The 23,728-nt window shown below is 41.6% G+C and overlaps 1 protein-coding gene across 8 annotated transcripts in view; it reads right to left on the reverse strand.

The window, feature by feature from the left end:
* The window catches only part of LOC138130463 (uncharacterized), a 35,339-nt gene extending 14,279 nt beyond the window's left edge, over positions 1-21,060 (reverse strand). Inside the window, exon 1 of one of the 8 annotated variants that reach the window (XM_069046956.1) lies at positions 18,581-21,060. In XM_069046956.1, coding sequence (XP_068903057.1) covers positions 18,581-19,295 — 715 coding nt within the window. In that variant the 5' untranslated portion in view covers positions 19,296-21,060. The remainder of the gene's footprint in view (positions 1-18,580) is intronic. The other 7 variants (XM_069046958.1, XM_069046957.1, XM_069046959.1 and 4 more) reach the window with 7 other exon arrangements.
* Between the last annotated feature and the right edge of the window lie 2,668 nt (positions 21,061-23,728).

Genomic DNA, 23,728 nt, shown 5'->3' on the forward strand with positions numbered 1-23,728 from the left:
TTGAGCAAATAATACAAAATGTTTATTTAATGAGATTAATATTTCTTTTCTTGTTAATTTATAGTGCGAGAAAAATGTTCTGTGTTCTATGAATATCGGAAAAAGGACTCTTGAAGCTATTTTAATAATTTTCTACTGAAGAGCACCGTTTGCACTAAATTTAGACAGATCTTTGGAGTGTGAAGGATTTTTGCCACATAATTATGTAAGATCGATCTAAAATGATTTTTTTTCTGAGTCTTTGTTTTACTTAAAATTGACGTTGAAGAAAAAGCTTTGGGGTCAATAAAATATGGGATTCTATAAAAAATCTAAACGTGTAGGTCTGTCTTTTGTAAAAATTTTCCGGATATCTCTGCGAGTACTAAAACTGAAAAATGGCTTTGAGGAACTTTTCACCAAACATTTTGAGTCCGTTGCTCTTTCAGAAAAAATATTTATCAACAAAGAACCGCCGAGAAAATTCTTCCCAGGTGAGTTCCTGGCATTTTTCTTGGAAAACGTCGAAAAGATTTTTCTGTAAACTGAAAATCGGAAACGTTTTGATATCTCCTGGATTACAGCGAAGTGCTGCCAAACGACACATAAAACAAGCATCAAATGCGCAAAACCCCAATTAAAAAGCGATTTTTACAATTTTAGAACCAGATGGCCAACATCACTGCAACTATTTCAAAGGAGATTTTTTTTTCCAAAAAAATAAAATTTCTATCTTTCATCACATTACGTTTTTACGTCTTTACATTATGTACTTTGGCGAGTTGAAACGCACAAAAATCACGACTGGTTAGCGTTTTTCAATCACGTCCGGTGCGTACGCTGTTTTTTCTAGTTCAAATACAGTTATTTTATTTGAAACGGAAATCAAAACATCGATTCTTGCGGCGATGTCGTTGCGGAAGTGCCAGTCAGATTTGGTGGGTTTTGGACAAAAATGCAAACAGAAATGAGCCGAAGACAACATTTCTCCTCTTCACATCAATTCAAAATTTTCATCTTCACAAGAGAATGACGTCTCTTAATGAAAACGGCCATTTTACGTACTCACAAGCGGACGAAAAGTAACTCTTTTTCGGACGCTGACCGTGGCGCCATCTGTTGGTCTGTTTAGTAAGTTATCAACGAAACCGACAAAACCGATAATTGTCCTGTCACCATAAACTATGTAAATATAAGTAATTGTATTGTAAATAAAAAAAAATCTAGTTTTGTTGAGAAGCTTAAAAAATTCAATGTGCACCTCTGCCAAAAAGTGTCTTTTGTCCTCGCTTGTTTTAAGCCTCGGCTGCGCCTCGGCCAAAAAACTCAAACTCGGACGAAAAAGATGCACTTTTTGGCTTTGATACTATTTGCACAGTAATGTTATTCAAAAAATGTTTTCGTGTTTTTGAGAAATAAAACTGAGAAGTAAAGATATTGTTTTGATCTTTGCAGAAACCTCGTTTATTTGAAACAACGTAATTTTTTTGGGAAAACTCCAAAAAAATGACCTGTTTAGTGTTTTCTTGACGTGCATTTAGGTTAAGACATTTCATTTACATAACCAACATGAATAATTTCATCGTGTCTATTTTTCGTAATACATTCTCACTTGCGTTTTAGTTTTTCTTGGCCGGATTAGATTTGATAAAATCCTTGCGTTTGTTTGGCCGTGGGTTAGTATTCGTGCAAATAAATAAAATCCCCTTTCCTCGATTCCAGCTCCGGGTTTTGGTTTGTTTTTTTTTTGTGCGTTGGCGACGAACGCCAATGGAGCCTTCCGAAAGCTCTGTTTACCTTCCGCGGTTTCACTTTTCGGACTCGTTGCGCAACGCGCGGCGACATTATTTTCACATATTTATTTATTTATTTTGGGTTGATTGTTTAAGAAGTATCAAACACGGCCCGAAAGGGCAATAAAAACGGTGTAGTAATTATTTGGATAGATTTTCGTTGCGAAAACCGCAAGCTGGCGTATGGACGGGCCCAGAAGCAAATAAAAATAAATAGGGAGCGGTCTGTAAAATAAACGGTGGCTAAGTGGTTCCTGAAAGTGTTTGTAAATGTGACGTACTCGGCGAGCAAATGACTTATTTCAGTTTTCAGGAGTGAATGAATGGCGGTCGCTGAACGGTCCCGACTCCCGCCCTAAATATCTCGATTTAGACGTGTGGACTTCGTGACGCAATTTTCGAATTGGTGGCCGGCGATTTTAAAAAACAGCCGAGTGGGCGGCGGAAAGTTCACCAGGTGCATCAGGGATAAATAACGTTTTCGGGAGCTTTTGACAAATCGTCTCGCAAGTGGACCGGTGCTGCGACCGCCTGACTCACGGCGGGCGTCAAAGCTCGGTGAAAGCGTCCCCCGATTAATAAATTTTGACGGTTTTAGTGCGCGCCGTGTTTATCATTTTCCGATCCAAGCGATTTTTTTTAGCAGACATCCGCAGTTTTTCGTGAGTCACCGCGGCCCGTTAATAATGTCGCGATCATAATTTGGAATTTTTTTTTCGAAAATTTTTGCTTGGCAGCTCGGAGCAACGACTCTTCTACTAATATAATTATAACCGTGAAAGTTTTATCGCTTTATCGCGAGCTGGTCGAGTGAAAAATTGCGTGCGCGGGGGAGGTGGGAAATTCTTGCGAGGCGGAGGCGGCGATTGCGTCGAGAGGGACGGTTTTAGACGAGACGTTTTCGCTAAATTTCGCTGCGAAAGAGGCAACAGGCGAAGAAAATTTCTTGCTTGTTAACCGGTCTTGACAAGATGCGTCGAAAATAAATAAAGTAACACTTGGGAGATCTGAGAACACGCAATATACTAATAAACTAACGTAACTGAATTTCAAACAGAGGTACTATAAATGTACTATAAATTCTTGCATTTATACAATTTTGTTTTTCATCTAAACGATGTGAGACACTAACTTGTCTGCCGGTAGAAATATTTTTTACTTAGTGTTATTAAAGACTCCTACTCGAATATATAATCAATCGTCAAATATCTTTTTCTTTTTTGAATTACTTCAACATTAATATGCTGTGGTATTTTATTGATACATTTGGCGCTTTTGAAACCAAAACAGATCTCAATAAAATAACGTAAAAAAATATTTTCATTTTTCTTAGCTAGCTCCAAAGCACATATTTTTCCATAGAAATTCATTGTTGATTTTTTTTTATAATTGCTCTTAAGAAAATCACAATTTTATTTTTCTTTACTACTACTACACCATGTTTTGAAGTCTTTAGAGTTTTAGAGTAGATATGAAAGGTTAATAGCTTTTGTTCCAGAAAAATTCAAACATTAAAAATACATTTTTAATTTGAAAATATACAGGGTGACTTTGAAACTTGTACAAATATTTTGATCAGTGGTAGAACTCCACAATAGGTAACGATTGAGCCAATAATGCCTCATACAAATGTTGATATTTTTTGAGAAAAAGGGGCTAAAAGTTAAAAAAAAAGTTTGGGAGCCACTGAATTTTATGAAAAAAATGGGTCCAAAAAAAAACATTGTAGACTTTTTTGTTGTCATTTAATTCAAAATTAATACTTCCCAATGCCCGAACCTTTGTAAACGTTGTGCAGCATCTTCGCGATTTCGGGCGTTTTGAAATGAATAAACTCGATCTTGGCCCCCAACGAAAAGATTGAATTTTACTTGCAGAATAAGAAATTCTTCACAGAGAACCTTGACATTTTAGGTTGGTAGTTCTTCAAAACTGCCTGTCAAATTTTAAATTTTTCAGCGGTTCCCTGATTCCTTTAATTCTCTTGTGAACCATTAACATTTGTGTAAGGCAAGTTGGGTATTTTGCCTTGCTTTAACACTTATTACTTCAGGTTAACATCTGCACAACTTCCAAAATCAGACTGTATAATCGCTATGAAAAATAAAAATTAATAAAAATCAAGAAAAAAAACCATTTCTTTTAGAATTATTGTATGAAAATTATTGTGATGTTTATGATAAAATACTTGAAATGAAATTATTTTTTTTATAAAAGATAATTTCCCCAATTTAGATTAGCTACTTATGGAAACTAACAAACAACTGATAAATATTTATTGCTGTGATTAGGACTTTTTTCGTTTAATTTTTATCCTAAATAAATTCAAAATCCTAATAACACCCAATTTGTAGAACATTTTTCGAAAATGAAGGAAATGAAAGGGTATTCCTAATGAAACTCTTTTTGATCTAGACCGTTTTCAAAACACGTTTCATGTCTGGAAATATAATTAATAAACATAGTAATTAACAATAAAAAATTAATATTGCAGAGTTTCTCATTATGTAAATAATTTATAAATATTTTTGTTGTTATTGGAAAAATTTTACAGCTTGTTCTAACAAACCTTGATGCTTTATATAACAGTTTATGAAAAATTATTATATTAAATTATTTATTTAAGTACATATTTATTACGATTATTTGCCTAAAACTCTTGCAAAAATTTCTCTGTAAATTTCTCCATGATTATGAAAATTGAAAAGTGATAAATATTGTTTTTTAAGTGAATCTCCTAAATAACTGGGAAAAATAAGTTTAAGGAAATGCCAAAAAAAATCCTCAAAGAAAATCAAGAAATGTTTCTTTTTTGTTATTTTTCAAAAAACAACTCGTTACTCTGTTACTTTTATTAGAAAAAATCTTCTTTCACTCTCAATTTTAATTCATAAATATGCTTAAACCATCTAAGAAACATCCATCCAATTTATAAAAAATTACAAGTCTCAATAAATAAAAAATACTTAAATTAATTTTTTTAACGTCCGTCAAAAAAAAAGTGCAAGTTTTTTCATTCGTTTGCGTTCATAAAATATGTGATTTTTGAATCGGTCAGAGAAGCGTTAAAAAAAGTGCCATAGCGGTTAATTTTTGCACGCATTTTCCGTTTAAAAAAGTGCCATAGCGTGTCATTTTTTAACGCAATTATAAAATTTTTCATTCATAATTAGTAGTTTTTTTAACGAGTTCGTATGTAAATTGGGATTTTTTTGGCATGAGTGGGCCAATTTAAAACGCGAGTAAAACGAACTTTTTAAAGGTCCACGGGGAAAATTTTCAAATTTTGTTATCTAAACTTACGGGCGCCAAAAAAGTTTTGTATGCAACTTGTTAGTAAAGTATCTTTTTTTTACTCGGCGGATTTGCGCACTCGCTGTGCTCGTGCGGCAAATTTTCCTTCTCGTAAAAAAAGTATTGCTTTACTCACTTGTTGCATAAATAACTACATATTTTTAAATTTGTACTATTTTCAAAACTAAATTGCAATTTTTCCCTTGATGGAAATTGTTCAAGTAAATGCCGACCACTTAAACCAGCCAAAAAACATTCACAATTTATGGCGAATTCTTAAAAATATTAAAAATACATTTTAAATTCTAAAATATAAGTACATATTTAAAATCCCCCTCTTTAAAAACCCCTTCTAGCCTTCAAGTATTTATTAATTATTTTTGTTTATTATTTTTCCTCATAACAGTAATAATCATATTGAAATCAACTGATTGCAAAAAACATAGACATAAACAAAATTTCTCTCTTTTATCTCAAATCTTGACTTTATTTTATCAAATAAAAATACGTCCAAAACATGAACACAACAGTTTTATTTTATATCCACCTGTTCACCAAAATGAAACAAAATCAACAATTTTTCCCTACTCTTTAAAATATTGTTTTTATTTGACTTATCACAAATCCTGCAAATTTGTATTGATTCATTAATTTGAAGAAATCCAATTCATGATTTTCCAGTGACACAATTTTCTCAAAATAATTGTGTCGCTTTCTGTCCGATTATTATGTTTGCCAAACTTCCCGAAACCTAAATATAACGCTTTTCATGCAATTCCTGCTAATCTCATTATCGTCCCGTCATTACATTTGCATCCAACGGACTTCTCCAAACAATTCCACGAAGCTGCATCACTTGACATATGTGAAAACTAAAATTTCCCTCGAACCAGTCAATAAATTCGCCTTTCGAGAATCCCACTTTCGACAAAATCGCTCAATTTTCATTCCCAGGAATTTCCTAATCAATTTACGATCGCGAATCTTAATCTGGTTGTGTAACTTTTGCGAATTTCACAAACGGAATTTTCCCAAAGCGGAAAACGCGTACTTCCCGATTTGAGCTTTGGAGTTGGAAAAGCGTCTCGCGTTGGACTTTTTCGCCGTCTCGATTTGGTTTTTGTCGTTTCCTGCGAAAATCCATATCGGTCACGGTGGTGGATCCTGCGGTCGTAAATCAGTCAGTTTTTGCCGTGTCGGGTTTCGCGGAGTGAACCTGAGCGGATGATTTTGGTGGATTGTGATGTATGGTGCGCTTACACGGCGATAAATTAAATAAACATGCAAAGATACATTCATTACTTTGGCGCTTTTCTCTTCGCGAGCAGCAGATAAAAGGGAGGCCATAAATTAGCGGCGAACAAAGTCCGCTTGTACGGACGCATATTCGCCACAATACTTTATAGAGTTCAATGGCGAAACGTCCAATTCCTTATCAAACGCGTTCCCATTGAAAACGTTGCCGTTTTGAATTGTCCAAATAAAGAGATCTCTCTCTGTGTATGGCGCTGCGAGAAAGCACCGAGAGTGTTCACACAGTCCAATTACGAAATTAGAAAATATCGTCAGAGCGGTTCTCATCGATTTATTGCGATCAAACGATTTAATCGCTTCCGAGCCAGTTAACGGGGACGGCGCGCACACGGACGGCGGCTCCCACCGCCGCACACAAAGCGCACCGATTGTACAAATTTTCACCAGTTTTACTACTATATGGCAGACGTAAACAAATACGGGAACGAAAATAAAGCAGTTGATCGTTTTATATAAGCGATAATTGCTCGGGTCGTCAGTCAAAATCCAACAAGCACACTCTCTGTAAAAGAACCACTTAAAAATAACGCCGGCCGTAAAATCCACGGAAGTCGAATACATAACGCACGACCTCTTCCTAGTGCGCTTAAAGTTGTCGACACCCGGATTCGCCACCGACGAAACAGCTTCCATGGAGGTGAATATGTATCTCGAAAAGTTCATTAAAATTTTTTAATTAATCGTTTTCTGGTGATAAACGTCAAGTCAGTTGTGTCAAGGCAAATGACTTGGGAGGAAGAAACCTTCAAAGGGAGAAAGAAAAAGAAGAAATATTAAAGAAGTTTGAGCTTTTGGTTGTGGAACGTTGAGCAAAACTGTGACGGAAAGTTTGAAGGTTTTCTTCTAGAAGAGAAGAAATTCTGGTTCGACTTTGGACTAGGGAGCCAGCGAAAAAACCTGATTTAACACCGAGTAAATATCTTGGTCTAAATCAGGCGAAAGCTTCTGTTCTACGAGCTTGAATAGGTGTTTGGTTTTGCGCACAAATTTGTAACAATTACTGGCGAGGACAGTTGTCAAAAAATGTTTGGTTATATTTAGAATTAATTAAAACTGAAAGACAAGACGTGCTTGATACAGTCAGATATTTATAAACTTGTGAGATGTATATTGTGTAAGATGTTGTTGTGGATTTTGGAGAGATAAAAATAAAAATTCATAGTCCATACAAGAGATTTTGTGGTACAAGCAAACTGCTGAACTTGCTTAAGTTCAACATAGAAGAGTGAAATTTTGAGTTTGAAGGTCGAAGATTTTAAATGGTGTCTACATAAAATGTTTGAAAAAGTTTTAAAGATATCATGATTTTTTATTAGTGTGATTAATGAAGATAAGTGGACGGATTTGTTGACATGCATGACTATTACGTGTAACTAGTAGCCCTCGAGAAGTTCAGATTTGAAATCCATTGAATTCGCGTAGACCTAATCAAATAACAAAATTCTCAGAATTATCAAATATGAGGAAAAAACAGATAAATATTGTTTTGTGAGTGAGTTGCAACAAATTTGAACAGATGAATAAAGATTTCAATCTGAGGAAATAGTCTGATAAAAAATTTGAACCGTTGAAATTGAGACAAAAATGGTGGAAAGTAGAGAAGAATATTTAAAAGTTGTTGAGAATAAAATAGGAGAAGTGACGAATTTTAAGTAGGCAGAATGTGGGGAATTATAAAGAAAAGCAGACAAATGTGATGTCTTTTGACATCTTTAATTGCTACGAAATAACCACCGAAAAATTTGGATTTGAACTGTGTTGAGTTCATATAGAATAATTTTGAAAACCCTTCATTCCATTCATAAAATATTACACAATCTTGGATGAGAAATAGATTAGATAAAAATACGAAAATAATAACTCTTCCATAAAAACTAATTCTCATTTAGAAATAAGTTGTGGATCTGAGCAAATATTTTCGATTGCATAAGAAAAACTTCTGTTTTTCTTGATAAACGAATCGAGTTGCGAATAACATTTAAAATTAGTCAAGAGGAAGCCAAAAAATTGATTTGTTTTTTTTTTAGAAATTGTAAAAGTTTCAAAGAAATCTATGAATTTTAAAAGAAAAGTGAAGATTAATCTAGAAAAAACAAGACAAATGTGTTGATTTAGTGACGTATTAATTATTATTTAGAACAAATGGCCATCCAAGAGGCCAGATTTGAATTCTCTTGAATTCGTGTGGTCTAAATCGACTAAAAAAATCACATTTCTTGCAGTCTGGTAGCACATTTTGAGAGAGAAATAGGAAAATAAAATCTTAATGTGACTCTAGCGGAATAAATGACATATTCTCATTCAGAAAAAACAACAGGAACCATTTTGGAATTTTGAACAAATATATTTTTGTAAAAGTCTTAGAAAAGATCCTGTACGCAAATAAGTATTGAACTGTTGAAATTAAAACGAAAATAGTATCGAGTAGCGAAGAATAACATTTAAAATTTGTGGAGAGTAAGCCAAGAAAAATGGAATTTGTTTATTTTTATAACAAAAATTCCTCGAAGTTTTGGGCAAATCATGAATCGTATGAGTTGTGGAGAGAATGTGGAGGTTGTTAAAGCAAACTAGCGAATGTGGTGGATTTTGCAGTTACTACTACGGAGTGGTCATCGAAAAGTACCGATTTGAATCTATTGAACTCGTATGGAGTGTATTGCCTTCAAAAAGAAATAGATACGTAATTATATGAATCTTAGTAAGAAAGAAGTAGTAGTAACAATTGGGATTCCTATTTGACTGGATATTTTTGGTAACCGGAGTAATTTAAAAACTGTTGAAGAGAAAAATACGACAAGAACAAGGAGATGAAAGATATAATAAATGTGGTAGATGCAAAAATTATAAAAGCTTGCGTTGTGTAACTCAACCTTGAGTAGTTGATGAATGTGATGTCAAAGAAGATGAATTTTGTTCGGATTCATTTAACAGAAATCTTTCAGATTATTAATAAAATTTAATTACATTATAATGTATTTATACTGCGAATAAACAGAAAACATCAACGAAAAGAATCTGCGTGTGCAGAAGTCCAGAACTAAGTCCTATTGAACTGGCATGGTAGATACAAAATAAACAAATAATTTTTGAAATTACTATTCCAAGCCTACTAGAACGGAAGTCTGGGGGGATTCACGCATAATTTCGTAAAAAACTGTACACGTAAATTTTTGTGGGTTCAATTGCATGACATTAAGGCCCACCACCGCCAACACGCCAACGTCACCGCTTTTTCCTGGGCGATGAAAGCTAAATCCGTTTTGGCAAAAATTCGCCGCCGCACTCGCCATTCCGCGAATTTTTCACTACACGAACATAAACAAACTAGTTTAACGTTCTGTGGGAACAACGGTTTCGGGAATCTCGCTCCAGGCGGGAAACGAGGACGCACACCGAAAATAATTTAAAACATCGTTAAAAAAGTGGACCGAGGTGTCTCTAAAAAAAATTACGTACGGCGTCCACGCGAAAACTCCAAGTGCCAGATCCGGCCGGTATCGGTGCCGTTTCGCCGCCTTTTCGCTTCTGGACGCAACCGTAAATCCAGCCTTCATCACCAGTAAACATATAAAGTGAGCGCTTTGACGCGCTTTGCTCATCGGTTGGCAAATGAGGTAATAATCGACCCGCAATAGTCCGCCACGTGCTCATGTGGGGTCCCTCGACGAGCGACCGCTCCAGAAAACATCCAAGAAAAACGATATTTTTGCCAGATTTCTGGAAACCGGCATTTGTTGATCCACATCCATTTGATTGTAGTCACTTGCCAAAACATGCTCATTGTTTTGTGGAACAGAAACATATTTCAACGTTATTTAAGATGGCAGGATTTATTTGATCTTCAACACTTCTTCAACCATCTCTTGTTGAAACTACAACCGTTGCGTACCGATCTCGCCACTCGTTCCGTAATGTATTATTTCAATACATACAAACATATTAAGTAAGTAAGCAAGCTTATTTTGCTGTTGTTGCTGTTATCAGTGGGTCTTGGAGATAAAACCTATAGCTGAATCTAGAGTTAAACAGATTCTAACTAATCGTAAAATGATCTTGAAAAGATTTAAAATTTAGTTGATCGCCGCCGCGTCTTTTAAATCGTAGACAAGATTATGACTGTTATCTCGAAATTTTTGAGGGCCTCTTGTTTGGAGAATTGTTGAGCGAGATGTTTAGAATGTGTTTATTTTTTTAGGGGAAGTCCCGAAAATGATTTGGTGTATTTGGGAGTGGTTTGCGTTGTTGGGTGTCGTTGTGCGGGATGAAGACTTCATCTGGTGGTCTGTGTGGCCCCCGTGGGCGCTGTCAAGTGGCGCTACCGCCGTCGCCTGGGCGAATTAACGGGTACAATGGTGCGTGACGTCACACAGAAGCGGCGAAACGAGCGTGTTTCGGTGTCGGCCGCCCCGATAATTCGATCTACCGCGGTGGTTTACACACAGACCTCTTCCGCCGATTACCAATCGGCTGCGGTTTACATTACACCATGTAAACCGAAACAGGACCACCGACCGTCATGGTTGTAAAGCTCGCTAATCAAATTAGTTCTCACAGAGTCGGGACTCGGTCGATTCGAATTTGCCGCCAAAAAGACAAAAAACCAATTAACAATTAATTATTCTTCAAGGGAGACCGCGGCACAAAGCGCAAGACGCGACAAAGTGCTCGCAGGATATTGGTTTCGGTCTAGATCCCTCCGGGTATTCAGGCAGGAGGCTCCGGGGGTGCGGGTCCGGGACCAACGGCGGCGTGGTCGCTGCAGGTGGAGCGTTCGAAATGGCAGACTGCACGGCGGTCGGGATGGTCTCCGGCGGCCACCGTTTACGCACACGCTTCCAAGGCGGTTTCTGATCATCTGATCTAGTTGTGAAATGGAGAAGGACGGGGGGAGCGTTCGCTCCAGCCGCGGGAGGAAGACGGGTGCGTTGTCGGTGGGCGCACGATAATTAATCGTGGGACAGTAAATCAACTGGGCCGAGGAGGGTCCGCGAGCGAAAAGTCAACACCAGACGACAACAACGCGCCGCGAGTTTGTTGACTTCCGCCACAACAATAAAAAAAATTACATAACGAAAATATAGTCGGGAGGAATAAAAATAAACTTATTTATTCAGCGCCGCATCACGTTGATACGAATTTTTTGCTTCAAAGGTAGTTATGTCTATGTTTTATAGTCATAATATTTACTATTTAACCTAATTTTGAAATTTATGAGTACATAACACTTGCGTCTCTAAAACCGTTCGCAGCAACGTGTTGTGCGGTTTTTACGGATCTAACGACCATGCCAACACCGTAGTAACCCAACACCGTTCGCACCTCGCCGGACAGAAGCGTCCACTTGTCCGACCAGATTTAAACCGCTTTGAGAACTCAATTGCCGACGAACGACAGCGCCACCCAACCGGTGGCAACTTCACGCCGGTTCCATGTTTGGAACGCACCCGCGACAACCCCGTCGTCGACGTGGACTTCTCATCCCCAAAACTGCCCCCAGATCAATCGTATTCGCACTTTTGAAACCCAACAAACCCTTAAAGCGGTCCACAATTCCGAAATTTACAATTTCTAAATGACATCCCTAGGGATTTTTGCAGGTTGGCAACGCTCAGTGAATCTGACCAGTTCAAAAACAACAATTAAATTGAGTCGTGTTCAGAGTCGAGTTAAATTAATCAAACGTGAGTGTTTTGGTGTTTTTTCAAGTGATGGACTGACCACGCGACAGAACGTTCCATTTTAGCCACCCTTAAAATAATAAAGATGGAAAAATCTAAACATAACCCTACTTTTGCAGCTACTGTAAGCCATTCAAATTTTCCGTTTCACGTAAATGTAAGTATATTCGAGTGAAAACCGAAATGGTTCTGCATTTACTGAAATTTGTGCGAATAATTTGTAATTTCGTTTTTTGAGGTAATCTTTGTAAGGTACTCTGATGAAGCGTTGATAGAGGGGTTCGATATCGAGTCTGTCGTGAATTTTTGCATCATTGGCGTGACAACCCCCTAAACCAGTTGAGGGTCAATCAAAAGCCCAGCGAGCGTACGTGACAAACTACCGTTATTGAGTCTGCATCAAGATGTCTCCGTTAAGTAAACATTTCTCATTTCCGGGAATGCGAAGTGTTTTGATTAGATTTTTTGCAACCTTGACAGTAGCTGCACAAAGTTCCGGATCCGATCGGTGCTTTAAATAGGCCAAGTCGCGCTTCTGCCACTGGTCAGATGTGAAACCAACCAAACATAAATAAACAAGATGTTTCACTTTTCTGACTAAGAGCTCGCGTGGACCCTTAACTTGGCCGCGATGCAGTTCGTCCCCATTAGTAGTACCTAGTTAAGCAGATTGGCTGCGATTTCGTTGACTCGAAAACAATCCGTTCTGACTCACTTCTCACTCTAAACATAGATTTGTGACTGTATCACACTAACCTTTCCTTTCGGCGAGGTTTTTCTCGCGCATTGCTTCTCGTTGACTTCACTCCGGACCGATTTGCATAACGAAATGGAGCAACTGCGATGCCGGCCGGGTGGGGGAAGGTCACGTGTCCGGCGGGAAGTTCAAACGCGCGAATGGGGCGCGACGCCGCGCTGCTGCATGTGCCGATGCACGCCGCTTAATTTATGGGAATGACGTACGGTTTCTTGCTAGCATTTATTTTAACTAAAACTTATTAATTGACAAACAAACACACATGTTAATGGAGTGGATATCATATGGTCGAACGACGCTGTGATAATCCCCGTGTTTATTATTTCAAGTGACAGAAGATTACAATGTTTCTCTTCTCGATTATATTGATGGCATTGTATAAAATACAGCGGCGCTGCTCATAACTTTTCCAAAATAAATTTCGAACGCCGCCATTTTACGCACAGTCCAACACAAATAAATCCCACTTCTGGCAATTTACCTGATGGTCATCGACGATAATTCGCTCGCCGATTTATCGCTCAAAGATGGACGCCCGATGAATGATTTTATTGTTCGTTGGGATAAAAGTAGGTGGGAAACTCACCGCGTCCGATTAAATTGCAATAACTGTTAATTAACTGGCGAGTCTTTCAATTAGTCCCAGTTGAAAGCCAATAAAAGTGCACTTCATTATTGTTATTATTAATTTATAAGGTCTCGTTGCACCGTCACATTTTTCGTTAATTTCGGGTGATGATTGCACCGATGGGCTGTGAAAAATTGCGCTTGGCATTAAATTGTGCTCTCTTACATAACCTCATTGTTATTTATCGTATTTTTTTTAATTTAAGGATTGCATGACTAAGTTAGCTGTAATGCCACTTGGCTTGTTTCAAAATGTGGACTCTATAAATATTGTGTGATCTTGAAAACGCACCGAATGACTTATTCCATCATTTGTTGTTCGATCCAACCTTTTGTCTTCACGGCTATTATTAATAATTTAACAATGTCAGATTAATCGCGAGTGTCGTGATCTCATCCCGACACGCTTAAACAGGTGGACCGACCGGAGCGGCCAACTGTCTCAATTAGCGTTTATGTGCGACAGAAAGAGCGACTGCAACAGCACTCTGGAATGATACTGCCGGTGCCGGATCTCGGCCCCATTGAAAACTCTTGGTGGCGACATTTTTTCGCGTCAAACGCGCTGACAGAAGGCCAGAACAATCGAGTTTGAGCACGAAGAAGTAGATATAGAGGCGACCTTACAAGGTCCCCGGATCGAAACTGCTTTCCGATGCACATTTGGCGTAAGTTCTACAAAAGAATAAAGATCAAGTATATCATATATGGGAAGAATCACTGTAAATGGAAAACCGGGTAAGTCGTGGACATGGCCAGTATTCAGCGAGCGCGGACAAACGAGCGACCGAACATCGACACAACATATCGGAATTTGGATTTTTTCCGCCGGCCGAGGCCGCCTCGGGGGTTGAGCGGACGCCGCCGCCGGGGGATGGGAGCGACACCGTCACCCGACGATGTGTGTCACTCGTAGTGGAGTGGAGAGGAGCGCCAGTTGGCAACCGAGCCAGACACCCCGAAATAGCAACACATTATATAGGCGCAATACCAAACAGTCTGCTCGGGTTTGGCCCGCCGTGGCCATAGGCGCTGCAAGAGGAGCGCGGACACGCGTTTTGGGTATATTTATATCACGGATTGCTGGAAAAACGGACCGATGACTCGGGAAAAGGAGAACGTTGCGTAAGGCGCCGGGGAAAATTCGACAGGGGTGCCAGGAACGAAACTTGACAGTTCAATGACTTGCCGGCGCTGCGGTCGCCACGTTTCACCGCCAAATTTGAAACACCACCACCATTGGTCCAATCTCTCTCGACGCGTTCCCTAGATTGTTCAAAATCAACTTGGAACACCCTCCTGATACCAAATAGTCTCACATCTAAGAGAATACGTGAGGGTTGCTTGTGGAAATGTCACTCAACACCCTCTCCCCCAAAGCGTATTTAGCAGTCACGCTTCACCTGTGTAATATTCACGGGAGTTAGGTACTCTATTTAAATATTTTTAAAACAATATCTTGTGGAAAGATCCAAGATAATGATTTTCGTGTAGATCTATTTAGAGCATGTAATTTAATTTTTTCTGAGAGGGATCTCGTTCCTTCTGTGTTCCACAAGAAGCGATCAAATTGATAAAATTTCATTGACATCGAAACCCTCCGACGATATCCCATCTGTGTTACAACTCTATGATCTTAACACGGATGCAGAGCGTGTTTCTTTTCTGGTCTATGGTGATGACAAGAGAGGCAAAGAATGGATTCCGTGCATTGATTGCCGTAAATGGAGTCACCTAGAGTGTTCAGTAAGATTCTTTTTTGACAGTTACGGGAGACGACGAGCGGATTGGTTATGCGCGTGACAAGTGGTAGTTTAGTGGAAGTTGGTGGTCAAGTCGTGCGAAATGATCCGGGCTGGATGGAGTAGATTTTTGCGAACATAAATAAGAACAATTTTGCATTCCTGTCTGAGCTAGAAACAAGAAATAAAAGCGAAAAAGACGCACCGGCCTGAAATATCTGCTCGAGACTCGGTACCCGAGTTTAGGGCCTTGTATAATTGAGAGGAACGCGAGTATCTTGTCATTTATTTGCGGCCTTAATGATGCGTATTAATAAAATTGATGGTGCTGGTGCTTCAAAAATATCCGTGGATTCTTGAGATTTTCGTCTCGACTGCTCCGTCGTCTTTTCTCCGGATGAGCCGAGGGAGTCCCGGGGGGAGCGCTTCAGGTGTCCGATCGGCGATCCCTCGCGTCGGACCATCTGCGATCGATTCTGTTTTTTCGTTGTCACTCGGACGAGCCCGCCTCCGGTTTATTTTCGTCCGGAAAAACAGCCATCAATTTTTCATTAGCTCCCGGATGTTCAGTCGATTTGCAACTTTATTTTGAGAGGCCGCCCCTCTGGTGATTTTTTGTGCGCGTCACTCGTAATTAGCCGGTCGACTTCCGAGGCAGACGATAAAGACAACACTTTTATCGCCGCAGACGACACATCATCCGTCCCGTATCTGGTGGCGGGCGATCGTCGGCGGCGCTTTGCAACCGAAGCCGCCGTTATCCGGAGTCGCGCGGCCTCGGCCGCCTCCGAGCACATGACACGGCCTGCTCGCACCGGTGTGGGTGAGTCGGTGGAGCACGGAGCCGAGCAGTCGGCGCGGCCTTGCGCCTAGCCTAGCCCAGCTGCCTGCCGCGATCACCGATGTGTGTCCGCATTATGTGCAAATCCGATAATTGGGATCATCATCCTAGTTGGACAGCACGTATCACACAGTCGGCTCGTCTACGAGGCGCACACCCGAAGTCGCAAAGGAAGGGGTCCGAAGAGGCGCCCTGAGGGACGCACGACTCGCGAAAATCGAACACCCACCGACACCGGTTCGCGGGAAGGGTTACGCCGTTGCCAAAGCGAACGTAACTCCATGGGACCGTGGAGTCCCAGGAAAAAAAAAAGAAAAAAATCAGTCCCAGTTTCGATAACTTCTTTGTCTCTTCTAGACTTGTAAGACATGTCAAATTTTTGATCTAATTGAATTTAAACCAAAAATCGTTAAACCGTTCCATCTTTAGCAACATTTTCCATCCGAGCAATGAGACTTTTGCTTCATGTGGATGAAATGTCATTTTTTGACGTTTTCACTTGTCAATGATGCAAATGTAGTTCTTTGACTAATATTCATTGGGAAAATAAAACAATTTTGATTTCCAGACAAACAAGACTAGTTTTCCCTTTATCCTTGTGCTTGTCTCATTTAATGAACCACCCTGTATATTTGCAGAATAGATAATTTTGAATTTAATCCGGAATACATTTCTGAAAATCTATTTTTGTGACACAATCTCGAGAGGTACTCTTACAATAAATTATACCGTGAGCCGGAGAAAAGAAAACAAAAATCAGAGTGGGCGTTGCAAACTGTAGAGCCATTGACAACCACCGATTTTAATGTCAGTTGTCAACCGAACCATCGAAGAACGAGGTCAGTCTTGGTATGAAATTCGTTAAAAACCGATCCTCCCTTTTTGGGTTTTGACAAGCACAATACAGAATTGTCACCAATCAGTAATGCAGCAATGCCAACCTGACAGCACGTAGTGCGCCTAGTTTTTTTTTTTCGCTTGAAGAACAAATGAAAGTAGGTCCTGATAACGTATAAATTATCACATCAATTCATATTAATGAAAAGTAAGTCTGACGAATGATTTATTGCTCGTCTGAAACTGTACAACGTAAAATAATTAATAAAACATGAACTTCTCTTTTGACAGAATCTTTGTTAATAAAACAGAAAATTGGATAGAATATGTGGGAAAAAAAGATACGAGGAAATAAAATAGACAAGAATGTGTAAATGAATACATTTTAGATGTATTAAAAAAAAAAAACAATTGAACAAGGAAATATGGCGGAACGTGACAATATGGAAACATGTCGAAGCTTGGTTCATGATTTCTTCGGTGGTCAAGACAACAGGAATTATCAGAAATGATATGGCACCTTTCACGTTTGATATTTACGTTACACAAGATATCAGTATCTCTAAATCAAAGCGATCTGAAGGTGCAACTGTTCACACGGGTGCTGTCAGGATGGCATTACGGTGTGTGACAGCGCCAACGACCGAACGAGGAACTAATCGAACCAACACGCTTCACCCTAGTATTTTTATATTTTGCAATCGACTATTAGGAAAATGTGAATGTTTTGAGTGTTTTCATGAACGACAGATCCGAATTTAAGTACAGCGAGCGGATAAAGTGTGTTTTTTTGTGTCAGGACTGATAATTGACAAGTGGGGTACCACTCGACTCGAATATTTGTTGACTGTTTCGACCTTGTGAAATTGGTCGATTTACGATTTTAGGAACACGCTGTATCTTTATCGAAATCTCGGCGTCGGGAAAACCGTGTCGAATCCGTGCCGGTGGCGGAGCTTTCGTTCGTTTCGTCCCTTAAATGGTCAACACCGGAGCCGAAATAATCCGGACGGACGTACGTGGTTTCGTCTGTGTTTCGTAACGAATCGGTTGCCGATTTGCACATAATGCGCCCGTCTAATCCGATTATTTGGAATAATCGTCCGTAAAAGTGTGTCGTCCGGGAATGTGTGTCATCAGTTGTAATATTTTATACGCACTTTACGTGATTATGTGACCTAGGCATTGGAGCGCGAACGCCGCGCCATCATTGTCTCGACCATCATTGTGTGTTGACATTTTGTCTTGCTGTGAAACGTGATCAAATCGATCCGTTCCGATCGAACATCCGCCGGAACGCTAACGCGCCGGAAAATCGGGAGGGGACCCGGCGCATTCTATATATATAATTTTTTTCGATCGGGGAAAATAACGTCGTAAATCGCAATCGAACGATATAAAAGTGCATCAACCTCTGCCGCTCATTTTCTCTAATATATTCGCATAAGCTCCGATATGATGTGCCAAATAAATCGGTTGCCAAAACTGCCAGCAATATATCTCGCTTTAAAAACATTTCGAAAACGTCTGCCGGACCCCGAAATTCTCTCTGAATAATGTGCTGACTAATTTTTAATCGGAAATTACGGTCGAAGTCTCCGCGGTCCGGCGAATTTCGCGGGGCGGGGTTCAAGGCCGCCGCCGCTTCCGGACCACCCCCGACAGGAGCGCAGAGCCGGTGGCCGCGGCATCCGAACGAAAAAGGGGGGACTTACTGAAATGGGGACTGATGACTCTCTTGATGATCTTGATGGTCTTGTTCTTGGGGAGCTCGGGAACGAAGACGGCGGCGTAGTTGTGGGGTCCGTAGGTGTTGAGGAAGAGGATGTACTCCTTGGACTGGTCGATCTTGGCTCTGACCGGGAACTGCGACCTGTTGGTGAGATTGTCGTACTCGCAGTTGGTCTTGTCGCTGCGGAAGTTGAGCCTGAGGAGGCGGTCGTCGGTGGAGGTGCGGTTCTTGAGCCAGTCGAGGACGCGGAACTGCACCGTGCAGTTCTGCCTGCAGTTGGAGCTCTTGCTCTCGGCTTTGGCGCGGACGATCGCGTCGGCCTTGTAGGCCTTCCAGGAGACGTCCGGCTCGGGGCACTGCTTCTTCTGCCTCTTCTGGGAGGACCTGGTGGACCTGGTGGGGGACTGGTGGGGTTCGGTCGAGGGGATCTGGGCGAGGTGCTCGTTGGGGTGCGGGGTCGGGGCGAGCCCGCGAGCCCTCAACTGCCTGTGGTGGCGGGTCCGGTGCGAGGTGCTGGGCGCGCTGAAGAGCCGCTCCGACAGCTCGTCCGATCTTAACAAACTATCTGAGGTATGCGAATTTTTTTTGCTAATGTCCGTCATGGCTATGTTATCTATGCGGAAACCTGAACAACTCAAAACTGCTAAAATCACTAGGAATACAAAACATACACATTTTTCGTACGATATTCTACACATGTCTAGCGCGAGTGTGGCAGTGCTCAAGTCGATTTCACGGCCCCGAGTACGAGCCACGATATCCTTCGGTGTCCAGGTGCGGGATTTCCACTTGGTGACACTTCATCTTTCCAGCCAGAGCAGCCGGCGACAACTCCGACGATCGTCATCCCTAACCGCTCACATCACCATCTCCGCGGACACTAAGCACTGGCTCATCCCGCCGAGCACACCACACCCACCACCGGTCGCCGAGGTACGCACTTTGCCCAACCACTTTACCGACACCGAGATCTGCTGCTGAACGAGCGCCGTCGAGGGCGATGTTGACGGCTGAGAAGTCCAAGCTATACTGAAGTCGTCCCCCTCCAAAGCGGCCGCCGACAGACGCCTGAACTCGACCGCTTAGACGCTGCCTTCGAACGGGCGTCGTCCGCGGCACGCTCCTTTCTTGTGCCTTTTCAGCACGGCGGAGTTTCAGCCGCCGAGACACCCCCAGCGAGCCCTCTTTGCCGCCACCTCGAGACCGTTTATCGCGCATTCCGATCGAAGGAATCGCCTTATCGCTCATTTTTACGCCTAATTACCCAGAAATAATTATCTCGCGGATAACGCCAGGGAATTAACGCGCGCCGCCGCACCTCACCAGGAAGTCCACCAAACTCTTCTTCGCATCCGGACGACAACTCATCCCCGCGCCGCGAAGCTCTCACCCTCCCAACCCACAAATTTATTGGTTCTCTTTCGCGTTTTCACCACCGCACTCTACCATCTTCAGCAACTCCCGCACCCCGCAACGTAATCGCGTTGACGACATCACAAGACGTTTTCTTGCTGGATATGTGGGTCGAGCCTAATATGGTGGACTTTTGCGGTGTTACATCAGGAAACTTTATTGTTACCTGAGAATTATTCTGCCGCTAAACTCGTCAAATATAATAAAAATTATTCCATCGTATAATTAATGCCATAATTATGAGAAACAGAGAAATGCCATCACGCGTTTTATGAAAAACAAGAGCTCCGACGGTCTCTTCATTAATTTTTCCTGTACCACACCACAGAGCACATAATAAATTCGTATTTTCTGTTGTCGTCACAGTCTTGTCGTCGAGTTGTGTGTTTTGTGCAATTTTTATCTGTGCCCTGATAGGATCTCGTTGTTTTTCGACGGTGATTCCTCCGATCGAATGAAATTTTTTGCGGATGTTTTTCACCTTCTCGGCGTGATCCGTTAATCTTTGGCCTATGATTTTCGCTTTCGGCGTCGGCAGTGTTTTCCGAATCCATTGTCTCAGGCGCGCAATAAAAAATCATTGGCGCCTGGTTATCTTATCGCACCTTATTATTGAATAATCACAGGAGACGCTTCGATCAATGTTGATCGTCTATGAATTTTTGGGGTTCCGGAGGGACGCGCGTCCACCAGGACGGAAGTGATTCGGGAGCCGTCGAAAAATGCAGATAACCGGAAGTCGACGGCCAGAAACGGAAACCATGATGCTTCAACAGTCGCACGTAGTGACTTGCGTTTTGGTTTCGCGGGGTGAACGACAAAGGCCCCCCCGTTTTCGGTCGGCGAAGAACGAGCGGACGAGATGATTTCGAAAAACCGTTCCCGGAGATGATCCGTGTTTTGGCGTTGAAAATGCGACATTCGAGATCGAGTCCAGGTGCGAACGGCGGTGCCGACTTTGCACTGATAAATTAATAAATACACAATACGATTATTCTTTTTACGGTGCACCGCGCCGAGATAAATGAGGCGCCAGCGAAAAGGAAATTTCTTGATTACTTCTGATAAATGGAGCGAGTGCATTCCACCGACGTTTTTTCGCGAAAATGAACAATGGAAGCGCAAATAATGACACGACGCTTGTCTTCCACCAAATGTGACGTCACGTTTGGGACCTAGTTTGCCAAATTTTCAATTTTTCTTTTGGTAGGGCTAAATTATCTGCCGGAAAAACGTAGCTCGATCAGTCTTTGGGATTGTCCTGAGTATGACGTCAACGTGGGTGGCTATCGAGATAAGTGAGGCGCTGCAGAAAAAGAAATTTCTTGTGACAAATGGAGCGAGCGCATTGTAGCGAGGTCGCCTACTACAACTGTGACGTCACGTTTGGGAAACATTATTTCATGTCGTGGATCTGCTTTTCCAACTTTTGAGTTTTTCTATCGGTCCGTCAAAATCTTTTGCTGGAAAAACGTAGATTGATCCGTCTTTGGTGACTGTGACGTCAGCATGGGCGGCAGTTAAAGCAGAATTTGGATCATCCGAGATAAATGAAGCGCCAAGGAAAAGGAATTTCCTGAATTACTTCTGACAAACGGAGCGAGTGTATCGTAGCGAAATGTTTTCACAAAACTGGACCACAGTAGGGAAAACAGGGAGACCCCAAGACTCATTAGTTTTCTGTGATGTCTCCTTTGGGAAACATCACTTCATGTCATGAGAACTAATTTTCCAAATTTTGATTTTCTCTTTCGGTGCATCTAAATCTTTTGTTGGAAAAACGTAGTTCGGTGGGACTTTGTTGCGGTCAGTAGTTGGTGGGTTAAGCTGCCGACAGTTTCCTGAGTGTGACGTCACCTTGAGCGGCAGCTAAGGGTAGTCGAAATAAGTGAGGCACCAGCGACGTCTTTTCGTAAAAATCAACAATGGAAGTGTAAATAATGACGCGCTAGTCCCACTTGTCTTCCACCAGCTATGACGTCACATTTGGGAAACATCACGTCATGTCGTTTTTCCAGATTTTGAAAGCAAAAGGAATATTTCTTGATTACTTGATACATGGAGCGTGTGCATTCCCGCACGTTTTTTCGGGAAAATGGACGACGGAAGGGGAAGTAATGACTAATGAGATGCAAGTTTCGCTTGTTTCTAGTGGCTGTGGCGTCACATTTGGGAATCATCTCTGTATGTCGTGGATCAAAATTTTCAAATTTTGATTTTCGTTTCGGTGAGTTTGGACGATTTGCTGGGATCAGTAGTTGGGCGATGACAGATTCCCCAGTGTGACGTCACCGTGGGTGTCCAGTTGAGGGAGAAGGTTTGTCGGTAAGATCGTTTTGTTGCAGTTGCGAATCGTGGTGTCGGTGGACCGTGGAGGAGCCTCCTTCCAATCCGATTGCCTACGTGAAAATAGATTTGGATGTTTTCGGAGCGTTCACTGAATTAAATGGGTTCTGTTTACACGTGGATGGCGTGAAAGACATTAAACGCACGCGATACGTCTAAAAGGTAGGCAGTTCACGCATTCTGGAAATTGTTAGGGAAGCGAAGCGTGCACCGGTTTCGCCTCTAAAACTCTTAACGAGTGGCTCGTAAAAAGGCGACAATTGCAAAAATATTGACACCATTAAAGCGTTTAACTGTCGGCCTTGCCACTATTCCTAGCGGCGGGAAACTTTCACCCACCGCCCAATTTTCCGGGATCGCCTAGCCCGGAGCCCCATCAATCCGGGCCCCGTCTCCTTTATGGGTGACGGCTCATCTCCGCGAAAAAAACACAGCGCAGACTTGATCTAATCGAAGAGATTGGAACGGCGACCCCGCCAAAAAAAAACCAACAACTTTTCCCCCTAACGGGATGAAAAGTCCATTTTTTTCCGTTATCAGGACTCGTACATAACGCCGGGCGATTTGCACGGGTCAAGGAGCGACGAGTCGGACAAGGACGGCCGATGGTGGTTCCCTCCGAGGCGGAGTTATTTGTCATTCGTCAAACTGCCGCTCATTATAGAGGGGCACGAACAAATTAGCAAATTGATGTTTACGAGCGCATCCGGAAATGCTGACGTGCGCTTTCTATGAAGCTGATTCAAAAGTGACAAGCGCCCGCCATCTTGGAAGCCTCGACAGGAAAACAATGGCGCACCAGAGACACCTACATCCGCTGAAGGTTCTGGGCGAGTCCTGTGAAACCGTCCAGGTTTTGGACGGGAACTGGCACCGGTGATTGTCGATTGACCACTCTGTATAGTCCCGAGGTCGAGACAGCTGTTTCTGCTTTTAGTGCTATTTTGATTATGGCGCTACTTTATATATCCCATATACTTTTATTAATGTATTTGCGTGTTCGGCGAATTACCGTCGCCGTTTTCAGCTTGTCAGGCGATTTAAAAAAATATATTGCAAGCGACGCATCGCATTTATTTAGATTTTGCAACTGCAAGGACGCCGCGATGACTCTTGCAGCAGCTGAAGTTGTTAATTGTTGTAGTGTTGGTACGATGGAGCAATCAGACGTCGACGGTCTCCTGGTGGAAGTGGAGTTGTAGCATCAACACGTCAAAATTTCCATGGCTCACGCCGACATAAATACAGCACTCGTGAAAATCAGTGGCGTGTCCTCGAGGTGTAGCGTTTCCCACTTTAAAAACCCATTAAAGAAAAAGTCCTTTATTTCTGGTGTGCGGCGTCGTTACGCAACCGGCGTCGGTGCGCAAGT

The sequence above is a fragment of the Tenebrio molitor genome, chromosome 5, assembly GCF_963966145.1.
Source record: "Tenebrio molitor chromosome 5, icTenMoli1.1, whole genome shotgun sequence".
Taxonomy (NCBI): domain Eukaryota; kingdom Metazoa; phylum Arthropoda; class Insecta; order Coleoptera; family Tenebrionidae; genus Tenebrio; species Tenebrio molitor.